At 42.6% G+C, this 24,097-nt stretch overlaps 2 protein-coding genes across 5 annotated transcripts in view; one reads left to right on the top strand and one right to left on the bottom strand.

Moving 5' to 3' along the window:
- Positions 1–24,097, top strand: part of egfem1 (EGF-like and EMI domain containing 1) — a 57,091-nt gene that overhangs the window by 30,702 nt on the left and 2,292 nt on the right. For 3 of the 4 annotated variants that reach the window (XM_071496362.1, XM_071496360.1, XM_071496361.1), the window contains 26 exons: positions 50–172; positions 317–565; positions 678–806; positions 2,947–3,075; positions 3,647–3,775; positions 7,793–7,927; positions 8,377–8,511; positions 9,669–9,794; positions 10,111–10,242; positions 10,489–10,617; positions 10,780–10,911; positions 11,279–11,407; positions 15,461–15,589; positions 16,291–16,419; positions 16,836–16,964; positions 17,061–17,189; positions 17,615–17,743; positions 17,857–17,985; positions 19,233–19,364; positions 19,780–19,908; positions 20,146–20,274; positions 21,484–21,612; positions 22,121–22,249; positions 22,469–22,597; positions 23,595–23,723; positions 23,823–23,951. In XM_071496362.1, coding sequence (XP_071352463.1) covers positions 50–172; positions 317–565; positions 678–806; positions 2,947–3,075; positions 3,647–3,775; positions 7,793–7,927; positions 8,377–8,511; positions 9,669–9,794; positions 10,111–10,242; positions 10,489–10,617; positions 10,780–10,911; positions 11,279–11,407; positions 15,461–15,589; positions 16,291–16,419; positions 16,836–16,964; positions 17,061–17,189; positions 17,615–17,743; positions 17,857–17,985; positions 19,233–19,364; positions 19,780–19,908; positions 20,146–20,274; positions 21,484–21,612; positions 22,121–22,249; positions 22,469–22,597; positions 23,595–23,723; positions 23,823–23,951 — 3,486 coding nt within the window. The remainder of the gene's footprint in view (positions 1–49; positions 173–316; positions 566–677; positions 807–2,946; positions 3,076–3,646; positions 3,776–7,792; positions 7,928–8,376; positions 8,512–9,668; positions 9,795–10,110; positions 10,243–10,488; positions 10,618–10,779; positions 10,912–11,278; positions 11,408–15,460; positions 15,590–16,290; positions 16,420–16,835; positions 16,965–17,060; positions 17,190–17,614; positions 17,744–17,856; positions 17,986–19,232; positions 19,365–19,779; positions 19,909–20,145; positions 20,275–21,483; positions 21,613–22,120; positions 22,250–22,468; positions 22,598–23,594; positions 23,724–23,822; positions 23,952–24,097) is intronic. The other variant, XM_071496363.1, reaches the window with a different exon arrangement.
- LOC139631806 (EH domain-containing protein 2-like) lies at positions 3,862–7,471 on the bottom strand. Its single transcript, XM_071496366.1, has 6 exons — positions 6,676–7,471; positions 6,365–6,541; positions 5,999–6,096; positions 5,145–5,557; positions 4,886–5,050; positions 3,862–4,779 (listed from the first exon to the last, which is right to left on the bottom strand). Exons 1-6 carry the CDS (start codon positions 6,894–6,896, stop codon positions 4,219–4,221), a joined length of 1,635 nt encoding a protein of 544 aa, XP_071352467.1. The 5' UTR covers positions 6,897–7,471; the 3' UTR covers positions 3,862–4,218.

The raw sequence follows: 24,097 nt of genomic DNA, 5'->3' as shown, positions 1-24,097 counted from the left end.
TTTACCGTTAGTCTCTTAGCTGTGTGATGTTTGTGAATTCTTCTGTTAGACATTGACGAGTGCCTAGCAGAGACCTCGGGCTGCGAACACTACTGTGTCAACACCCTGGGAACATATGAGTGTTTTTGTCGACTGGGCTTCCGCTTGGATCAGGACCAGCACTCCTGCATCTGTGAGTAACGTTTGTGTTTTAGTTATTCCTGAGTAGTACAGCTATATCATTATTTAATGTCACAGCAAACAGAAATAATGCAAATTGCAGTTTCAAAAGAAGTCAATTTTATCACAAACATAACCTCGTACTGGGTGTGTTTAGCTCTGTACGGCAGAGAACTGGAAGAAGAAGACGAGGAGGAGGAAGAAGAAGAAGAGGAGGAACAGCTGGAAGTCCACAGATTACCAGATCTGTTATTCCGCAAGGCTCCTCAGCTCGTGCGGTACACAGCAGCCTTGCACGCCCGTTATGACAGTGATGATGATGATGGAAGTGACGTTGGTGACGATGAAAAAGATTTTGAAATCCAGAGAGACCGCAGGGGAGAGCTTAGGCTGAACAGCCAAATAGGTACAGTAGAAATTATGGGACTAAGATACTTTGTTGTTTTTCTGTTAAATCTTCAGCCCAGGAAGTTATGAAAAGAAAAGAAAAGAAAAACTTATTTTCAGTTCTTTTTCAGTGTGTCTGGATGGCTCGTTTGGGGATGACTGCAGTATGAGCTGTGAAGACTGTGTGAATGGAGTGTGTAGTGAAAACAGAGACCGATGTCACTGTTCACCTGGTTGGACTGGCATCATCTGCAACAAGAGTAAGTACAGTTAATTGGACAGTCTACATTGTGTGCATTGTGTGTTACATTTTTTCATTGCAACACAAATTCTTGACAAGACCTGCAGTGGGCTCAACTCTGCATAACCTGTCCTAATCTTCTCAAAATGCTTGAATATAGAGTTTATACTTATAGCACACTTATAGCATACTTATAGTTAGCTTAGCTGAGCATTAGGTCTGGAAACCGGCAGAAACAATGAGCCTGGCTCTGTCCAAAGGTAACAAATTGTAGAATCTCTAAATCTCACTATTTACCACTATTTATCCTGTTTATTTAATCCCTACACCATTGTGTAAAACCACAATTTGTGGGCTATAATGTTGAGTTTTGATTTTGCTAATTTCACACAGAGCTGGGATAGATGCTTCCCCATATAGTCTGTATGCTAAGCGAACTGGATGTTTGCTGTAGCTTCATATTTACCATGCTAGTGGTACATGAGGATGGTGTCTATATTCTCATGAAATTAATTTAGTAAGAAAGTAAATAGTTGTATTTCCCAAAATTGTAAACTATTTCTTTAAAAGTTTAGGGATCTGAATATTTTATTTTGTAAAACATAAAAAATAAATAACTCTCTAGGCATGGGCATGGATGGGAGATCAAAAGAAATAAGTTATGTCCAGATCATATATCTACCTGACAAGTAGACAATACACATGCACATACTTTTTCCCACAGGACGCATCCTCTTCTAGGTCTATTTGTGCTACCCATAGTAATGTGCTCTAGTTATAGAGAGAGATGAGATAGCTCCCAGTGTGCATGGATCCAGGGCCATGTATCAAAACCTGTCGGCTCCTCTGCGTGGGAGGCTGGGTTGTTTATGGGCTCCTGAACACAAGAGCACCGGGGGAATCAATCTGTCTGCTACTGGAGTGAGGCCAGGGCCCCACGGCAAGAGCGCGGCCTGAGGCCAAGGATGTCCACCACTGGATTAGAAAGCAAGGCTTCATTGTTCCCATCCAGCTCCATGATTAATGGCTGTCTTTGGTCTGAACCTGAGTCAGGCTGGCAATCATAAGAAGAGAGCCACGTGGGATATTGTAGGTCCTTAGAAGCAATCTGTCTCTTTTAGAAACGCGCACCTGAGGTGGCAGTATTCAGATACACACCCTAAAGGTGATAGGTCTGGATATGGGTAGCATTTCTAGGTGAGGTAGATGTCCTATTTTACTGTCTCAGGCAAAGATATTGGAATTGTTACAGTAGGTAATAACATAGCGACCTATCAAAACAAAGACTGGTCAAAAGATGGTGATAATTTTGGACCTTCTATAGCATTTAAACATAAAATAAAATAATATTTTATTACTTAATCTTACATGAGACTATAAAAAACACAATATATTAATTTACACTACAAGTTCATGTACTGAATGAACAGAATACAGTATCAGACATTTAAGTAAGTTGTGCCCTTTTGCACAACCCACATCTCAGTAAGAATCTCTTTAAAAAAATCTCTACACAGACCATCATCTGGTTTAAAATCTTACCATTGTAACATTTAGAGGCTCTTTAAATACAACTTTTAAACGGCTCTGTGTGCTTTGCATGTTGCCTCAACATGCCTTAACAAACACACAAGTATCACTTCCATTATTATAAAGCAGAGTCACTTGTTGTTTTTCCACATGTACATGTCACATCTAGCTAGAATGATAGAAACCACTTAATTGTATGTTTAAAAAAAAAAAGTTTGTGTATTTCACATTAATCATAATGTATTTTCAGTGTCTTATATTATAATGCTGTTGCCTCCAATATATTATTTTAAAGTAGTTTATCTTCCCATGGAGAGACATAAAACTGCTGTGAAGAAAGCGGGACATGGAATTTAAGCAGACTTTCACATGATGGATTGTAACACTCTAGCACATCTTAAACAGCCAGATGGTTCATGTTGTAATTGCTAACAAGGCCAGAGAGATTAAGGGTGTCAGGAGGGCACACACCATGGGGAAAGACAGGATGGAAGGTGGAAGTGTTGACTGACTTCTAACCACCAGTGCACAGACCTTGAATTTCCCACAATTTGATCCAATTAGTAAAACTGATATTAAGGTGTCAGTGCTCTTTCTCTCTCTCTCTCTCTCTCTCTCTCCCTCCCCAGCCTGTCCACAGGGGACCTATGGGCAGGCCTGTAATAGTCTGTGCCGGTGTCAGAATGGAGGCTTGTGTGACCCTGTGACTGGGAAGTGTTTGTGCCCCCCAGGGGTAGAGGGCCTGCTCTGTGAGGATGGTTTGTATACACTCTTTCCTCTACAGACATTCACACTCACAGATGTGAGTACAACAACCAGGCCTTTCGGTCAGAGGGTCCAAACATTTTTTGCTTGTGACCCGTTGATATGAAACAATATCTGCTTGCGATCCCAAGATGCACAGACTGTGCATCTGTACTTTGTGCACAGTTCAATTTAAGATTGATTTTCCCATCTGAGGTTGTTTCATTTGAATGATCGTTAAAGGCCTGAAAGGATTACACTACGGTATTTCACAAGAAAGAGGCAAATATCAGAGAAAAGTTTAAAAACAAAACCTAATTTTGGGTTTTGGAATTAAGTGTTTTTTTTTGTCAATTTTGTCTTATTTCTGACCTGGGCAATCACCTTGTGACCCACTACATGTATCTTCAAAAGCCCTATAAGGGTCCTGCCCACAGGCTGGAGACCACTGCTCGATGTTATCCTTTAAATTTGTCCTTAAAACTTTTAAGCTTGTTTAAATGTTGGCCCTTGCTCTAATTACAGTGAAACTGATTTCCCAGAGGCAGGCATGTTGCCTAAAGGTTCGTTCATTCATGTTCACAGGTTGCCCAAGAGGTTATTTCGGGAGGCACTGTAGAAGAAAGTGTAACTGCCCCAACAATGGACACTGCCATCGTCTGTATGGAGCCTGCCTGTGCTCTCCAGGATTATATGGTCGTTATTGCCACCTGCGTGAGTACAAAGCTGACCTTATACATCCAGCATCATGTTGATGATGATGATGATGGTATCACAAACAATGAAATAATACTGGCTAGTCATCTTTACAAGTTTAATGCCATTAATTAGACATACATTATGATTATGTGAGAGTAAAAACAAATATATAAACTAAAGGAAAATTCCACCTAGTTGAAGGTTTAAATTACTGCTGTATTTTTCAATTGCAGAAGTGAAATGTGAGATGAACATATGATGTGAAATCAGTTGTAATGTTTTGGTGTCATTATGATGAACATAGAAATGGATAACATCATCACAGCTTCATGAACAGACCATTTAAAAAAAAAATCAAGCTACCATCGACAGATTTGTATATATTTAGAAGTTTATGCACAAATTTTACATGTAATGGAGACATATCTTTAGTCTTCCATTTCCTTTTGATGTCATGTTTACTCGTCGTCGGTTGCCGTACTTAACCGTTTTGACGGTGGCACCAGGTGAGAAGGCAGCTCTCGGGGGAGCCAGTGGCCCTCCAGTTTTCCCTCAATAAGGTGGACTGCCAAAGCAAACTCCTCATTGTCCAACATGCCATCTCCATCTACATCAGCCAGCCTCCAGATATGAGCGAGCACAGAGTTAGGCAGAAGGGTGGTGTTCATCCACTCTTTGACTTTGATGCCACTCAGTTTGCCCTCATTTGGACTGAGGTTGTAGAAAATCTCATCGTATTTCGGCTTGTATTTCTCCACGACCCATTCGTCAAAATCTGCCTCACTGCTCTCATCATCTCTGGGGAGCTCCTTGAAAGGATCTCTCCTGTAATGCTCACGCCTGAATGTTCCCAAAAAGTCACCGTCCAACACACCAGGGAGGGATTTCTTCCTCACTTCTTCTTGTTGAAGTAAAGGCACCAGGTTTGCTATGTCGGTGGTCAGGAGTTTATCCAAGGATGCCATTAGACTCGGTTTCAGTATCTTGAACTTTGAGAAATCTTGACCCAGAAGTTTCTCCTGGAGATGTATGCAAGTACATATAAGGCTCACAGAATACATTAACATAAATATATTCTAAAAATGAGGTATTTATACCAATAGCGATTAAAAAGTAGTGTTTGACCTGCATCTTGGTGCAGTCAGGGAAGTCACCGGCTGGGACTCGGTGCTGTTGCTGGATCTTGGTGAAAATCACAGGCAGCTGGTAAATGAGATTGTGCTTTTTGCTCTCTTTGCAGAAAATGGTTGGCATCTCCTGCTTGAGATAGCTGATAATGTGTGCGTGAGCCTAGGAAGGGAAGTCAAATGAGACACAAGATCAGCATAACTGAGCTGGGTTTGTAAATATGGGTTACATTTGACTATATGAGATGGTCTCTTACCCTTACTAACCGCGCCCTCTTCACCACGTCATTCAGCTTGCGCACTGCAGCATTGCGCGGCAGGTTCCGTATGTCGGCCAAAAGATCCTCCTCCTCCAGCTCTATCAGCTGGTAGTGGTCACACATCTGCCTCGGCTCTGACCAGAAAGATCCGATGTAAACCCGCAGGATCTCGGGGGTTCGAAACACTTTCCCCAGCGACCACATGAGGGCGCCATACACTCTCATGAGCTGCTGTGAGTCCACCCTGTCAGTCTTATTCAGAACCACACGCAACTTGTCCTCATAGCCACTCAGAGCCCCAAAGGCCCGAGTGAGCTCATCAGAGAACTCCAGTTTATGTGCATCAAACAGCAGGATGATTCGATCCACACGCTCTGCGAACCACCGCAGCACTGCTGGGAAGTCATAGCCTGGGGATAAGGAACAGAAACACAGGGTTTTCATTAACACTGTGTCTCTAATGGGGCAAGCCTCAGTGCCTCAAGATGTAGAGGAACATGTAATATATCCCAGTGGTCTTTACTGGTTTCAAGCCATTTCAGTTACACCCATATATTAATGTGTTCATAAAACAAAGCGAAGACTGCTCAGTTCCTTACTGTTCGTCTCCTCCCAGCTTCACTGTCGAATTGCTTTCATCTGCTGTGCTTCTGACTTCAACTTTTTGAATTATGTTGGGCTGAAATGTTCTTATTTTATTACATCTACTATGATTCTACTCTTACCAGGAATTTAAATTGTCAGGACAGCAACAATGCTATACAACTTGAACTAACTAAAACTGAATATATTGAAGTTGAATTCCTGACACTGACACGGAAAATTAAATTCAGAAAGATCTTCTATCTCACCTCGACTCAGTTTTCTTTTAGCAGCAGTTAAGATGCCCGGTGTGTCAATAATGCTGATGCTTTCAAGGACCTGATTTGGCATCTGAACACACTGAAACCTGCATTGAAAAAAAACCCCAGTCAATTCAACATAATGCACTATTGTTTCTTGAATACAACAATGTTGGCAAAGCATCACTAAGTTTGTATCAGTAGCTATGTCTTTGATTATGAATGAAGAACATGGGTGGGAACTTGAAGAAAAGAGAGAAAAGAATCAAATGGTAACTTTTGGAAGATGCAACATACTATTTGATTTAAAAATATTTTCTCTCTCCCTTTCCCATTATCTCTTTAAGCATTCCTCCTTCTTTTCTGTTGAGCCACCTGTTCAGAAAAGAATTTCCAAATGGGTCGAGGTTGCGAAATGGCTTTTTTGGATCCACCGTGAGGGCATTCCCAGGGATGATTCCCTCTGTCTCTCCGTACATGAGGGCACTGAAGCAGTCGGTGGTTGGCTCTGGCCCAACTCTGCTTCCAGGAAAATCTTGTTCTATGAGATACCTGAAGACACCCAATATGCAGTCCACCACTGTCATCATCCTTTCCAACACAATGTTTAATACATGCACATCTGAGGCATCCCCTTTTCTTTTTTTTTTCTCGAATGCATGAAGTGAGGAAGACCAGAATCTTACCGGATAAAAGTTGTCTTTCCTGTTGAGTACTGACCCATCACCAGCACCATTGGTTTGTTGTCAAAGTCTGCGTCCTCATAGCTCGGAGAGTGAAAGTGATGGAAAGAGTAGTACTTCTCTATCGGCAGCAGCCTCTTGTAATAAAGATTCTTCAGCTCCTCTGTCACCATGTTCACATCCCCCAGTATTTTAGGGTTGTTTCTAAGCCTCCGGATGGACATGGTGATGAAGTTTTGCTCTGGATGTCTCTGTGTGGAAGCTGCTCACCCTTCAAAGGCCAAACTGAAGGATGGAAGAATGTGCACGAGGAATATGATCAGATTCTCACAGCTGTCTGCTCCATCCTGCAGCGGGACATTGAGAGGGTGGAGAGGGTGTAACCAGAGCCTGCAGCTGCACCTAACATAAAGCCAATGTGGAGAGGGACAGGGTGGAGTGGAGTTCAGTTGTTGTTGCTGAGTAGGGACAGTCTTGGCTAAATTCATGCAGTTTGATTGTTCTTAACACAGAGTGGAGATGTGGCAGTCTTATATAACACTATATTTATTTATTCAATACTGCTGCTTATGTGATAGAGTTTGCAGGAAACTACCAGCAACAGTGGCCGCAGAGTCACCACCATCATTACTTTTAGAACTCAAACTTTACAGAAAAGCATTTGCACAAGTAGTCAGTCTGGTCTCCCTCTAGATTATACTTCAGTAAGGATCAATGATGCACCATAATTTTGCACGAAGATCTGTGAATCAACTGAAACAGGAGGCGGTGGTCACATGACTTAAACTAGCAGAAGTCTGACGTTGTGATAACATGGTGTTTGGGTTTGTTTGTTTACCAAAATGTAATCTGATAGCAGAGAAGGTTTCATTTCAACATTTTTCTCTGGGTTAACTATGCCCACCTTCACTTTAACAAGCAAAGCTGCATTTTCTTTGCTTAGCTTTAAAAACTTTTATGAGGTTGTTTTAGTGCAGTGATACTGTAGGTTGTGCAGGAATACACTTTGTGGACAATATCATACAAACATGAGAACACGTTGAAACCATTCATCGCTGTACCTCAGCCTAACTCATGCTTCTTGTCTGTTTTTTCAACTGATCCCTGGTCTGCTCCTCAGCTTGTCCCAGGTGGACACACGGTACAGGCTGTTCCAAGGAATGTGACTGTGTTCAAGAACATTCCTCTGGCTGTGACCCCAAAACAGGGAGCTGTTTCTGTAAAGCTGCATACCATGGACCACAGTGTGAGAAAGGTATAAGCACTTCACAGACCACCAAGTTTTTTATGCAGCGACAGCTTCGCCATCCAAAATCCATTCCTCATCATCACGATTTATGTTTAGTTACATTTTGTTCGCACAGTAAACATTTTCAGATCAACTGCCTTAACTTGGACTTGTCAAACAGATATTGATTTAATGGACATATATATTTCACACCACCAGACATTATAAATAAACTTGGAGGCATGCTGTTCCTTTGCATTGCAGTTTTGATGTAATTAATCTATAACAGAAAAGCGGACTAAGAAGTTGTGATCGCCCTCTAAGACTGATCTCCCGTGATCACAGAGTCAAGTGGATCGCTGGTTAAGATTTGAAACTCAAGTGACTGTCTACCCTGCATAGTTTTACAAAATGTTGGCTTGGCCATTATGCTCATCTTCCCTTGTTCTGTATTTGTGTCTCTATTCCGCATGTAGAGTGTGATCCTGGCTTCTTCGGCGCAGGCTGTGAGCAGCCATGTGACTGTCCAGGTGGAGGGTCATGTGACCCCAGGACTGGAGAGTGCAGCCAGCGATGTCCTGCAGGACTTCATGGAGATAGATGTCAGCACGGTGAGACAAAAAGCTGCTTCAGTGCAACTTGATTAACATTGTGCATCAAACTATCAAAGTGCTAAGGTAGAACAATGTAATTAGTCAAGTTATTTTAGGTCTGATTTATGCTTTAGCATTTCTTTCAAACATCTGGCACACATCCATCAGATTACTTGTTGCTTCTTGAATGTTTCCGACACATAGGGGTTGATGCAGTGTGGGGTCCTCCACAAAGCTCGACTCCACAGCGCTCTCTTGTGGTTACATGATAGAAATGATGAATATGCTTAATATGAGCGTGTGTGCAGATAATGTGAAATGCGTGGGCCTGCATACTGACACATGCATCTACTTGTGTGGTTATTGTTTGCATACTTCATGCTTGTGTGAATGTGTGCCCATTCTGATAAACTATGGCAACACAAATTATTATAAATGAGCTTCTGAATTTCTCCACCTTTGTCACAATCTTTTTCAATTCCCATAACACCAATAAATCTTCCTTTATTCTGTCTTCTTCTATTCATACCGATACCTTTGATGGATTGAGTGGATTTAGCGGGTGAAATGAAAGAGGCTTTCTCTTGAATTCACCTGGTCAGTGCAGGTGTTCCTGTTATGACAAACTGTGCAACCCAAGAATATGAGTGTCCCCCCACAGCAGGGTGTCCCTCTGGCTGTTTACTCTGCTGGTTGATGGAAAGTTCAAACCTCTGTGTTGTGATCGAAAGTGATACTGAATATTGTTTAGGAGCTTCTGGTAAAAACATGACTTTGTGTCTCTGTGGAGTGGACTAAGATAACAGAGCAGAGTTACTGTGTGTCAGCACTAGTGCACAGTCCAGGCCTGAGCTTGCTGGGTTTGTCAACACCAAACAAAAAAAAAAATTATCCACATTTTCAGGATTGTATTTAGCTGAAGTTGCAGACCAGGTCATGGCAGGGGCGATTTAGTTCAGTTACTACTGCAGAGGCTATTGGCAGGGACTGAATAAATAAACAGAATATAATTGAGTATATCTAAAATTCCACATATGCAGTTTTCTCCCTTAAGACATTTGTTCATTGTTGTGTAATACTGTCTTGTGTTTTTTTTTCTTGTGCTACAGTGTGACTGTTGTGTTTTCTGTCTCTGCTTTTCATTTTTCATTTGTGTTATAATTATGTGTTGCTAGCCTGCAAAGCTGGGAGCTATGGAAAAAACTGTCATCTGACCTGTGACTGTGGAGGAGCTCCTTGTGATCCCATAACTGGACAGTGCATCTGTCCTCCAGGGAAGATAGGACACTCCTGTCAGGAAGGTACATTTATTTTGTTATACGGTCCTTTAATATTAGTTTTGGGACAGTTTGGCCTGATCACGTTGCAGGTTATAGGGGGAAGAAAATTTAATGAGGGAGAGTTTGAACTCACTGACATTATAAACCTGCAGAATTATCTTTAGCCTATTGAACAACCATGGTGTTTGTGTCCTTTTTCCTTTGCTTTGAATCCTTCCTGCCCAGTGAGACATTTTGCCACTTTAATACATTTCTCTCCCAAATGATTTAAGCACAAGTGGCTTTCGGGGTTTACAGAGAAGTAACTAACATACTAATGACACTTGATGCTCCCCAGTTTGCCCTGATGGATTCTGGGGGTTGAAGTGCCAGTCATCTTGTCCTCCTTGTGAGAACAGAGGCTCCTGCAACAAGCAGACTGGAGGCTGTGACTGCAAGCCAGGTTTCACAGGAAACCTCTGTCAAAATGGTGGGTTTTAACTCTACTGAGATTCAAGATATGATTTCGTTCTGTTTTAACCAATTATTCACATGCACAAGTCTTAAATAAAGACATGAATTAAACAGCTGTTGTATAATTGAATGAATCCAGATGTTATAGTTGCTGTAGTTGGATTTGTTGTATATTTGGATTTTGTTTAAAGCAGTCCATGTCGTTTTCGTTGTCAAAGTAGATTACTAAAGCATGTTTCCTATGGATGACTGTTGTGTACAGAGTGTCCCCCGGGGCACCACGGACCAGGCTGTTCTATGCATTGTTCATGCCACCCTGCTGCCAGCTGTGAACCGCAGACTGGACACTGTGTCTGCCCTCCTGGCAAAACCGGCCACGACTGTGCAACATGTAAGAACTGCAATTGCCTTTAAAATAATTATACAGTACAGTACTTCATTTCAGTTTTTTGAATTATGTTTTAAGAAATTACAATCTTACAGGGTTGACGCGTACATCATCATTCAGTACCTTGTGCATAACTTTAGCTACAATACTTGCTGCTTTTCATAGCATGTGAATCTGGCTACTGGGGCCAAGGGTGCATCACTAAATGCCAGTGCCAGGACAGCTCTGTGGGCTGTGACCCCGCCACTGGTCAGTGTGTGTGTGAAACTGGCTTCACTGGAGACCACTGTGAAAAGAGTAAGTTAACATCTAAGTAAGTTTCAAAAAATGTATTTTAGTGAATGCTGCCACCATGGGGGGGTTTGCAGTTATAGCAGCCTTTGAGTCCATTTACAATAGTGAGAGTAAATTATATTTGTTATGATATTTGATTCTGGGACTTGTAATGTACTGTATCGTTACAGATTTGAATAAATTCTATGAACATCCTAAAGTTCTGGGATGAACAACAGAATATTTAGCACTAAACATGGTGTAACACAAGAACACAAGACAGACTGTGGGTTTCTAAAAGGCTGTATTGTGGTTAGAAGTTGAAGATTTGGGGTATTAAAGATCAAACTGCTAAAAATACTCTTTTATGTTCACACACTGCCACTCACAGAGTGTGTAAATGGCAGTTATGGCCGGGGCTGTGTCCAGCAGTGCCAGTGTCAAAATGGAGCCCATTGTGACCACATGAGTGGAGCCTGCACATGTTCCCCTGGATATGCTGGCACTTTCTGTGAAAAAAGTAAGATTTCTTTTGTTTCTGAGGATTACTGACTATTATACTATTCCTGATAGCATCTTTTGTGAGAAAGATGATGATATGTATATGTTATGCTTGGGGCCACTTTATCCTGTAATCAGCATTAAACACCTCTAAAACAGTGACTGAATGATTTTAGAGACTGGTCATAGGAACAACAAGGTTAATATTAATGTACATAAGGATCTATTTTGAAAGTCTTCTGCACTTTTGTCTAAGTATACAGTAAGTTTTAAATCTCAAGTATAAAAACATAGGAATATATAATTTAGCATTTTCTCTTAAAACGTAGGACACAGGCAATCAAAGGTGCAGGACCCTCCCTCTACCTCTCCATCTGTCCCACACACACCTACATACAGACAAACTAAACTCACATGAAAATGAATATGAAGCCCAGGCAGATACTTTCGTGAAATGACTTAAGGAAAGCTGTTCACAGATGATCCCAATTCAACCTGACTAAATAAGCAAACATGCCTTTTAAAAATAAATCATTTAGATTTGAATTGTATTGGATCTGAAACAGTTAATTTATGAATCAGTTAGTCGATAGACAGAAAATATCTGATAGTCAATGATTTAATGTCATTTTAAAGCAAAACTGCAGAACATTCCTGTTTCTCAGTTCTGAGGATTTTTTTGCTTTTTTTGTCTTATGAGGTAGAAAATTGAGTATAACCACTAACCACATTCCCAGTCAAGGCACTGTGCCTCTCCATTAGAGGTGACATAATCTGTCTTTAACTTTTACTACACTAGAGGGCACTGCAGGATGTTCTTCTGACTTTTTCATCTCTTCCCAAGTTTCAATGAATCATCCGATTGTCCATGTGATGTCATGAGCAAAACCATTTTAAAACCACACAAATCCCAAGATATCATTTGTATTAGTCATACTGGGATAGATGAACGGTATTTCATAGTCTGCAGAGTTTTTTTTCTGCCATAGCAAACCAGTCATGTAACTAATATTCATCTCAGCATTCTGATATTTGTCCTGAACTGGAAGACATGCCAACAGTCCGAGAGTCTTAACTATGTAATAGATTTCTTCTTGATTATAGTCTTTTGACTCAAAGTGGCCTCATGTTATTACAAAGTGTAAGATTTACTGTAAGTGTACTACCAGGCCCAGAAATTCATACCACCTCAATAGTGTGTGGGGCATCGTAAATCATGGCCATGTCACACTAGAGCAGAGCTTCACATCCCTAGTCATAACAGTCTAATGGCCTCAGACGCAGACGTCGCTCTGATTGGATGTTGCTGTGGAAATACAGCTATCGGTCTGACCAGATTCTGTTTTCTGTAGGCCTTTTTCCCCTCAAACAGAGGTGTCCAGTTTCTCAGTCTTCTGCTGGGCCTCTTCCTTCATGAGAAGTCAGGAAGAGGCCTGTGCTGTGAGAAGGACCAGATCTCTCTGGCTCATCTGTTTCACAGAATTAAAATGGAAAGAGATGATTTTTCCTTCTTGGTGTTTGCTCCTATGTGGGCGATTTTCATCCAAACTCTGGCTTATATCTCATAATTCATGAAAATAACAGGTACTGCAAGACTCAGACAGCTTGTTACTATGGTAAAAGCATTGTTTCGCTGAGCATTCATGTGGCACCGAGGCTGACGCTAAACGTTTCAATCAAGTTTTGTTGGAGAAAACGAGGCATTGTGCCGACATGGGTCCTGCACACCGCACCACTTCTTCAATGAATGTGGATCGTGCTCCGTCTCTGGTCTGCAGCTTTGATGTTTGCTTCAAAATAGTTCGTTTGGTGTAAAGAAGTCTGGTTTGACTGGTATTGAACATCTGCGTTATTGTTGTGGAAACTGGGTTGTTTTGTTATTGTTGTGTTGACCTCTTTCAGTGTATAGACCCTGAATAGCACCAGGAAGTCCTATTCTATGTTCTCTCTATCCGCTCTGTTTCTGTGGTCTGCTCTCCCCGACTGTGTGGTCCCTGGACCTGCTTTATGGGCTGACAGCAGTGGCTCTTACACAACCAGGGATCTGGAAATAATCCTCCTGTCTTAAAGAGCTCATTTAGTCTAGAGATGGAGTCTTTCAGCGATGGCACAGTATGTGTGCGTGCGTGTGTGTGTGTGTGTGGACTGAATCCTCTGTGCCTACCTATAAATAAAGACTCAGAGGGAAGAGTCTACATTTACAAACACTAGCAGACACTGTGCTAATATCAGATGACAGATTGATGCTCTGCGGTTAATATGGAAACCAGTCGCCCCCTGCTGGCATAAACAAATAATAAACTTTGCCAGTCACACAATTCATTGTTGTCCCTGAAGATTTAATATATGGCATTTGTGCTGCAGTGAAGTTTGTCTGCTGCATTTGAAAAGGAAAGTGTTTGAACATGCTGTTTTGAATACTGCACCTGGAGAGTTAAATAATTCCATCAGAGAGGTTTTATGTTCATATTTTAACATCAGAGATGCATGTCATTGGTAAATAAATGACATCATAATCAGAGTGACATTCCTGAAACATGTTCCTGCAGGGTCAGACGGACCAGCGTGTTGCCATGGTGTCAGTAACAGCTATCATAATAATAAACAACAGACAATAAAGCACTGATTTCACTACAGTAACACCACAGACCTAATGTACAGCTGGGTTATGATGACAGCATCCTCAGTGGGCTAGCTTTAATAACATCTCGGCCTAACCACTACAGAGGCAGGCAAAGACGTCATGCTGTCAGCGTGGGAACAAGAAGATGTCCATGCCAGAAACTGCTGAGCAGGAAAGATACTTTTCCCAAATTTAGGCAGAAGAAGTAGGAGTGGACAGCATCATCAACTGGAGCAGGAGAAGGAGGGTATGATGCATAAAGTGTAGGGGAACACCCTGAGTTCAGCGCTGTGGCATTTAGAATACATAAAACCACAACGTACCACATTTCTGTAGCACTCCCTATGTGTGTTTTCCTTTGGTAACATAGTCCACTGCTCTCCTTATAGATAGAGCATGTAGTATATAAATGACATGGAAAAACTGCTGGCTGCAGAGATGTTTGGAGACTCTATCCAAACCCTCACCAGGCTCAGATTTTCTCACTTTTTGCTGCAACAGAAAACAGAAGAGGGCACTCGAAGAGAGACATGTCTGCAGCGGCTGTCAATCAGTCAGACTTTGGCAGCGCAAGAGCAGCGTTCCTGTAAATAAAGGCCAGCCTGGAAACAGAGCTTTTTGTTTTGCAAAATACGACTATCATGCTTGAGTTAGGCTGTGATCTGTTCAGTGACAAATTGAGCGATCAAAAATAGGCCGTGAATAAACAGAGTCATTCTTTCCTGCTCTGGTGGAGTCATGCTTACGGACAATATTTACATCCCAGTAGTGGAAAGGCTCATTCATCCCGCAGCCTCTGGCTCAGTTCTTGTGGATAGGAGGCACTGTGTTTACCAAACTCTCTGAGTGTCAATTGACTCTACACACACTTAAACAATCTCTCTGGCTCTCCTTGAGAATGGGAAACAGATTCTTACACTGGCATCTCCTTGCATCGGCAGCAAAACTGTAGGTGTGTGTGTGTGTGTGTGTGTGTGTGTGTGTGTGTGTGTGTGTGTGTGAGAGTTGGGGGGGTTGGCCAGAGTAACCTGGCTTTGTTTTGCAGTCTATTGGTGGGGCCTGTGGACTCAGCAGGTGCTCTAATTACCGGCTCTCTGTGCCCCCTCTACCCCCAAAAGGGACCAGCCTCCGAGCTGCCGTTGACTTTGATGTGGCCCAGATCCACCACACATGTGGGACATGAGCTCACTTAACGAACGCAGACGCTCTGCAAATGAACAGCCGCAGCGTGGTACTGCAATTTGATATTGGTATTTTCAGTAGGTGGTAAGACAGAGAGGGAAAGTAAGAGGAGGAGAAGAGAGTGAGAGATGGGGAAGGGAAGAGAAAGAACTAAATAAAAAAAATAAAAAAAATTTAAAACAAAAAAGTTGGCATCTAAACCTTTTCCTCTCCTCTTTTGTGAAGCTGCCAGTTCTAACCAGTCGGATGTTTTATCTTGGCCCACAGTTTGCCCGGACGGCTTTTACGGTCTTGACTGTGGCCAGATGTGCGAGTGCAGGAACGGTGCCCGCTGCCACCACATCACAGGAGCCTGCCTATGCACCGCCGGCTGGGCAGGACCACACTGCATTCTGGGTAATGGAAGCCACATCATTAAAACGGGGTGTGAGGGAGGCCCTCACTGCAGCCCATCACGACATCCTCTCCTTAAACACAACTATGATGTGTTTGTGAACAATTATCTCTATAATGAGACATTGCCAATGACTTTTTTTAGGGATGGGTAAGGGTGGAGGAAGGAGGGAGGACAAGAGTGCCCTCTGGCATACACGCTTTAATTGAGGTCTATTCTGGATAAATGCACCCACGTGTTTATAGTGATCAACATTAGGAAAGGGAGAACATAACTTGGAAGAGTCTTTTAGTAGCTAACCAATCAGTGTTCTCATGCTAAAGTTTCTTGAGGATTTCATGCCGTTGTTTTAATGAATCCAATGAAATGCCCACTAAAGTTCTTAGTCTGTCATTCTGCAGTCTTATTCAAGACTTTCCTCTTGCCACAGCCATTTTGTGGTCCTAACTACCAGAGCCAGAGTCAGCAGAAAGCCACTAGCATGACTTAATGATGCATCTCTGTCATTAGCGCATTTTCCTCTTTCTTAGACTCTAAATGTCATCGTGGACTTTGATCATTAAGACGTTTACAATATGTGTGCTGAAAACCCTAATGCCCCAAAATGCCCTTACGTATTTTCAGTGGATGAAACTGCAATTCATTTTAAGGTAATGCTGAATGTGTTATATGCTATTGTGTGTGTGTGTGTGTGTGTGGGCAGAATGCCCGCAGGGTCATTTTGGAGATCAGTGCGGTCAGACCTGTGAGTGTCAGAACGGAGCCAGGTGTGACCACGTCACCGGGCAATGCAGCTGTGCAGCCGGGTGGACTGGAGTCAGCTGCCAACTGCGTGAGTAGCTCATCACTCACCCCCACAGCATGACAATGAATAAAGCTGTCAAAGTATTTGCTGCTGCTTTCTCAAAGGACCCCACCAGTGGGATTTCATGCTCGGTCCGTTTCCTTGAACTCCCTGATAAAGAAATGATATCAGGGAAAAATGTGTTCCTGGAGCTTTAAAGAAAATACCGCAGAAAATGAAATTTTCTCAGCAGGGGTTACCTAAAATAAAATTTAAAAAAATAATGTCAATATCCAGATATGAGACATGGGCCTTGGATGCTAAGACAGTGAGATTGACAGTATTTTATTCTCATAATCAATATTTACTAGAATCATCATCAGTTCTGTGTGTCTTCATTATTTACTCATCTTAGACCTCATTTATTTAAATGTCTGTTCCATGTAATGTGTGTGTGATTTCAGCCTGTCCTGTAGGACAATATGGAGAACACTGTTCTGGCCAGTGTCTATGTCAAAACGGGGGCTCTTGTGACAGCGTGACTGGCCAGTGCTCCTGCCCGCCCGGCTGGACTGGAGCCGCCTGTGAGTTAGGTAAGCCCTGCTTCCTCACTTCCATCCATCCATTAGCTTTACCTGTGAGATACATCATTTAACATCCATCTGACAGTTCCTTTCCCTCTCTCCTAGAGTGTGAGGAAAGACATTATGGGGTGAACTGCACTCAGGCCTGCAGTTGTACAAATGGAGGGAGATGTGACAAGGTGACAGGAAGATGTGTGTGTCAGCCAGGTTGGACAGGAGAGCTCTGTCAGTCAGGTGACTTCCTGAACTTCACAGCAGCATTGTTGTATTACAACAAATCAGCTTTTATTTTTTGTTTGGCATAGTACACAGTATTACGGGTAAACTGTTCTTCCCCTTTGAGACATACAGATATATAGATAACCTGCCATCCAGCTTTTTTCTTCTGTTGCCTGCTGATGTGTCCTGAACAACGTGGAGAAGTGAAGCTTTCTCTCACCTTGCATCTGTGTTGCAGTTGTTCTCATTTCTGTGTAGCAGCAGCAAATCTAAAGTGAAGGTTTACTTACTCCTGGAGTCATAAAACTTGCTGTGTCAAAACAATTTGTGCAATTAGCCTTGGGTAAATAAGCACAAAAACCCCCTGAAATTTTAAAAAACTGTTTTCAGCCTTTAATGTTGCATGCTGAATGTGAATGCCTCTGTGTTTTTGTCTGAAGCCTGTTCTGAGGGATTCTTTGGAAGGGGCTGTGAGCAGAGGTGTGACTGCGTCCATAGTTTGAGTTGCCACCATGTGACGGGCCGCTGTGAGTGTGAGCCAGGCTGGAGAGGAGCCAGGTGTGACAAACGTGAGTGTGTATAGGGCCGAGGAAATTGCAAGTGAATGAAACTGGCAACAGATGAACTTTGAACATGAGAGTAAACTGAATGTGTGTGCCCGCATGTGTGTGTCCGCTCCCAGCCTGCCTCCCGGGGTCCCACGGTGCTTCCTGTGCCCAGCGGTGTCAGTGCCAGGCCGGGGTGTCCTGTCACCATGAGACCGGGAGTTGTGGCTGCCCAGCCGGACTCACAGGGCCTGGCTGTGAGAAAAGTAAGAATAAAAAATACATCTATCTTGGCAAAACAAAACTTTATGAAACAAATATACAGATTTTTCCTGGTAAATGTAGTTTTTTAATGGTGAGGTGAGAAGCCGCTGGTTTGTGGAGGGCATCTCAAATACTCTCAGTGGAAAATTTGTATCTCACATATGCCTTTGATGTATAAGTGGTTATTTAGAAAGCCTTGGCACATGGCTAATATCACTGTCAGGCATTTAAAGCCATTTGGCCGACATTTGTGCCCCACCACACTCCCATCAGGAAGAAAAGGCATCATGGGATTGAAGTGATCACCACGAATCCCTCTGTTAATACTAATTAAAATTGCCTTCTTTTCGTACTCCTCCTGGAAAAGATTACCATTTATACTATTCTGGGAAATGCACACTACACCAGAACTGTCGCAGGACTTTATGCTAATGTTTCATTATTTACACCATACCCTGTAGGACTGTATACGACCAGCTTTACTACTTAGCCCCTCACCACTCCTTCTGCCCCCCCTCACTGCCTCAGCTCCCCTCCTCTCCTCACACACTCCCCAGACATCTGATAAATGTTACACACCGGTTGCCAAGTAAAACAGAAGGCATTGTTTTTGTCTCCTCGGCGGCGGATAAGGGCTTTTGGAAGGCAGACATGCATAATGACAGCGCCGTAATTGCCTCTTTAGTCTGGAGTCCTTTCTTATCTGTCCCCCACGCTGCCTGCTGCTGCCTGACTGAGTAGCTGAGTGCTGCGGTCTCACCCGTAAACATGTTCGGTTCACAGATTCATCTTGTTCGCTATGACTGATTGTCTGTGGAGTCCATTCATTATTGTGATGAGCGTGTATGTATGTATGCGGACAGAGTGTGTGAAAGAATGTCCCTGTGCGTCCATCTGGGTTTAGGCACCAGGGAAAGTCTCTGGGAGTGTTTGTTACCAGTTACCAGTCAATACTGAGTGTCCCAGTATGTTCGCAGAGAAATCTGAGCAGGGAAAGGGGAATGGCATTCGTATTTGTTCCCACAAACTACTGAACGTGTGTGTGCATGTCTAAGGCCCTGTCTGTTGTCGTAGTTTAAATGCACTGCAACGATTTACCATCATGTTGGAGGTGGATTCGTATTTGGCGTGCAAAATTGTACTGCAGATAGAGATGAAATATGAAAGTGCATGACTGAGTTTGGTTCCCTTTAACTTTACCAGTGTAGCATCTACAGTATGTGATGTGTGTCTGGATGTGTTGTTTTAGCCTGTCCTGCCGGCATGTTCGGGCAGAACTGCAGCCAGCTGTGCCAATGTTCAGGGGATCAAGAGCAGTGCCATCCTGTGACGGGGAAATGTAGCTGCTTACCTGGTTACTACGGGGCACACTGTGAGCTACGTAAGTACACTGCTTCTCTTTTTCTGCTCTCGGTGTGGACTTATGCTTGTGCTCCTTTAGTTGAATATGGAGTTGGGTGGGAAAAATGGGAGCAGGATACATATTTGTAGATTTCCACTGAAGCTAAAGATTCATATATTATTCATAAATAAAAGCCAGTAAGAACTTTAGTGACCTTTTGTTCACCTGCCATAATGTTGGTTTTACATTTATAACTGATTGTTAAATGTTCATAATTTTTGCACATAATTTCCCTCATGCTCAAAGCAACAGATTGTGCTAATCTGTCACCTTTGCTTTGCAAGTAAAATAATCTAAAACCTAAAAAACTGGATCAAACACTTAACCAGCACAACACTTACCTTCCCTCCTCTTTCTCTTCTCTCTCCTACTTGTCGTCATGGTTTGTCTCCAGGATGTCGAGCAGGGACTTTTGGGCCAAACTGCAAGTCCAGATGTAGCTGCATCAATGGTGGTCGCTGTGACTTCAGGACTGGGATTTGCTACTGTCCTCCTGGCTTCATTGGAGCTGACTGCAGCTCAAGTAAGTCGAAAAACTTGCACCTGTTTGTACTCCCGAATGGAAAAGAGTCATGTCTTTTAGGACCCCTTTATTATAATTACTTGGAGTTGGTGTTTTAGGGATGTTGGTCATCAGTTCATTACCGTCTCATCACTGTACTGGAAAGTTAATCCACAAGCTCTATGATATGAAGATTTTTATCTTCATAACTTTGTAATTTGTAGCTTTGCGTGAATGAAGGCGTGTTTATTTCTGCAGGTTGTCTGAGTGGTTACTATGGGAAGGACTGTGCTAAGATGTGCTCCTGTGGGGAAGGAGGGCAGTGCCACCCAGCAACTGGGAGGTGTATGTGTGCCCCCGGTAGGATGGGACAGTCCTGCCAACAAGGTAACTCTAAACTGATGTCTTTGATTTTTAATTGGCTTGTGGTGGGAGCTATGAAACACCAGCCTTTTTGTTTATGATATAACTAAAAAAAATTGAAGGTTCACTTGGTGCATATTGTGCCACTGTGAATAATTGTATTACAGTCAATTTGATCAATTTCTGATATATAAGCAATATTTTTGCACTAGTTAGGAGAATTAATTAGTCAAGATATGGATTAGCAAATGAGTGAAAATGTAAAAAATAAAAATACAGTGATTAATAAATACAGTTTTGTTGAAAGTGCATAGCTTTGTATTATGCAGTAAATAGAGTCCATACTGGCACTTAGTGAAAGAACAAATGAATATCTACTAAATTACAAGAGGCAACTCAACGTTGAGCTTTGAGATAGATATCAAACATGGTTTGTATTCAGCCTTTTATCTCTTACCATCCTCTTGAGTATACAAAGAGTCACCACTGAGGCTGACATGCATCAGTGGGAACCATTGGCCCTAATGAGTTCTTCAGAAATAGGAGACCTAACTGGAGAGTGAGAAACCACCACTAAAATGAGGGTGTATTTTTGAACATCTCTGACTGTATATTTAAGTAACAAATTCTCCATTTCCTCAGTGTGAGGCCTCTGATGATCACAGGGCTGTTTTCGCGGGAAACGGAGGCAGAGCTGGGTTTTCTTAATCTCTCCCTTTATCAGCAATTCAGCTGGATTGCAAGTGGGGCTTTCCAGCACTGCTTGTGCTAAATGTTCTCTTCTTTAGCCTCCTGCATGTACTTGGACATACCACCTCTTAAGTTCCTCTTGTTGAATGTTTACAGAAACCTATAAGTAGCTCGTTCTCTGTGTTCCGTGTCGCTGGGATTGGCAAGGAAGCAAATAAATAAACAAGGAAATCAAAGACGGCTTGCTTATTGTGTTCCCAATCTAAATTACCCAAAGAAACATGATTATTCTTTTATATCAGCGCCAAATTAGACTACTTTGCCATCTCTTTAATGAACTGTTGCTTAAATAAACATGAATGTGGTTAGTGCACTCTTGTGTGTGTGTGTATGTGTGTGTGTGTATGTGAAAGACACAGATACACAGAGAACACATGCTGTGCTCTGTGTGCTATCTGTGTGTTACACCCGCTGGTGTGATTGCTGAGTAGAACAGATGAGTCTGGAGTTCTTGTCTCTGATGTTTTCTGAATGTTTCCCCAGCGTGTCCCAGAGAGCGCTACGGCCTGCAGTGCAGAAATACATGCAGCTGTCAGAACAGGGGTCTGTGTGACCCCACTGACGGGTCCTGCAAGTGTGGACTGGGCTGGACTGGACCACACTGCGACACAGGTACAACCTCAGAGGCAGTAGACACAACAGTAAATACTGAGAACTAAACAAAACCATGTTCTGTTCACGGGAAATCAAAACTTTGAAGAAGAACAACAAACAAGTAGTTTACCTTCTGCTATCAGATGATTCATTTAAAAAAAAATCTTGTCAGGACTCATTTATATCCCCATGTTTTTCATTTTTTATGCTACTTCTGGTGAAAACATTATTTTTTCATTTCTGTTCCCCTATTACTATGTACCTGTATTATTGAATTTTGTGTTTAAATTTGTTTAATTGTGTAAAATGCTGATTGACAGACTTTTCTTCATAGCTAATAATTAGCCTTATGTGACTTAGTGGCATAAACAAACGTGACAGCCTTATCAAAAACTGCCATTCATGACCATCAATGTATTCATTGTAAAGATTTCTGTCAAATCATCATCAGTATCACTAATAGGTTAATTGAGGAGTTACAATCCAGTTTGTGTGTGTGTGTGTGTGTGTGTGTGTGTGTGTGTAGCCTGTTCACAGGGAAAATATGGGCTTGATTGTGAACAAGACTGTCCATGCCTCAACAATGGGACCTGCGACCGTTTCACTGGCACCTGCAGCTGCACTGCTGGATACTACGGCCACTCCTGTCAACACAGTATGCAAACCCTCACCTACAACACAAAAACAAACCTGGTGATAAGGTTATTAGTTGTCTCAATGACATTTTGAAGTAGATATGATTTTTTTTCTTTGTTCCCCTTGTTAAATAGTTGACAGTTTGAGACTTGAATGAACGGTGATACAACATGATTACACGGCCATGTTTAACCATAAGTCACTTTAACCTCGCCTCTGCTTCTTGTGTCTCTCCCAGAATGCCCCCCAGGGTTTTTTGGAGTGAACTGTGCCCATACCTGTGACTGTAAAATGGGTCAGGCATGTGACCATGTGACAGGCCGATGTGTATGTCCACCAGGCTACTATGGGCCACAATGTCAAAGATGTGAGTATATATGAAGATCCAAAGGTTAATTATCATATGTAACGATTCAGTCCCCTCTAAGGAAAATAGATGCCTCCTATTTCAAGCATTTAGTGTTACACTTCAGCAGCACCATGAAGACAGAAACATTGTCATGCAGTAAAAAGCTTTTGCTCATTAAAAAAAAACAGCCACCTGGATGCCCAGCTGCAGTTGTACATGGGCAGATATGAGCATGAATGAATAAGAGATTAAAAAATAAAAAAAAGTTGTGAGCGTGCTCTGGCAGGCAGACGTACAGGCTAGTAGGTAGGTGGGCAGGCAGGCCGGCTGGTTATTTGATGAGAGACAGGTGTTTTCCGACTGCATAATGCGTTCCTGTTACATCCTTGTGCCCTCCTGCCTGCTCACGGGGCTCTCAGCCGCAGTGTGAGCGCCTAAATGGCCACTTCAGTCCCAGCAGGAGATATGACTGAGCATTGCAGAGCAGCTGTAAGGCAGCCACAGGCTCCAGAGGCTCTATCTGTGTGCGTGTGTGTGTGTGTGTGTGTGTGTGTGTGTGTGTGTGTGTGTGTGTGTGTGTGTGTGTGTGTGTGTGTGTGTGTGTGTGTGTGTTTGCATGAGAAAATGTCTATGCACATTTTCTTATCACTAAATGCACTTGTGTTGTGAATGTGAGTGACTCTTTTCTGGTGTATCTGAAGTGAACTTTCTGGGACATTGTCCAGTTTGTTAGCTTGTCCTTTATGTAACTAGATAAACTGGGCAAATAAAAACTGACAGCACTCTGGATTACAGCAGGGTCCTGTCATGTTAGATAGTGCTAGCTGCCTGTGTATACACTCTTAACATAAGTACATTTTAATGCGACTCCAACCTTTTCCCATCAAAAATGAAGTTTGCCAATAAGCAGATTGTCTGTCCTTCTTGTGGTGTGTAGAGAAGAGGGTTATGTGATTAATCATCATCATAACTACATCAGTGCAGCTACGTGTGTGTGTGTGTTTTTTGTTTTCAGCGTGTGAAGCTGGCAGCTTTGGAGTGAGCTGTGCAAAGTCATGTGACTGTGCTGGTGAGGCCCCATGTGACCCTTCGACTGGACGGTGCCTCTGCCCCCCAGGAAGGACAGGACAGAGATGTGAAAAAAGTAGACACAACTTTTATTAACACGACTGACTGTGTGTCTGTCATGCAGAAATTCTTTTTTTTGTTAGTTTAAATATCTCCCTCCTCTCCCTTCTTTCAGACTGTGGTGGGGATCGTTTCGGCCCCAACTGCTCCCTGCCGTGCCAGTGTTCCCACGGGGCCCGCTGTGATGGGCTGACTGGACGCTGTCTGTGCCCACTCACCTGGCTGGGCCCCACCTGTAGTGAAGGTAAACCTACAGTAAGCTCCTATTGCCATTCACACACACACACAAGTCAAGCTAAAACAAAACGGACACACACACACACGCCGCCACATACACACACAGGGTCACAGGCTGTAAAGCTGAACCAGCTTTAGTGAAATACTGTGTCA

Source organism: Trachinotus anak, unplaced genomic scaffold (assembly GCF_046630095.1).
Source record: "Trachinotus anak isolate AG129_WGS33_773 ecotype Australia unplaced genomic scaffold, CSIRO_AGI_Tana_v1 ptg000014l, whole genome shotgun sequence".
Taxonomy (NCBI): domain Eukaryota; kingdom Metazoa; phylum Chordata; class Actinopteri; order Carangiformes; family Carangidae; genus Trachinotus; species Trachinotus anak.
Note: the sequence above shows the minus strand (reverse complement) of the source record. Positions and strands in the feature narration are given on the sequence as shown.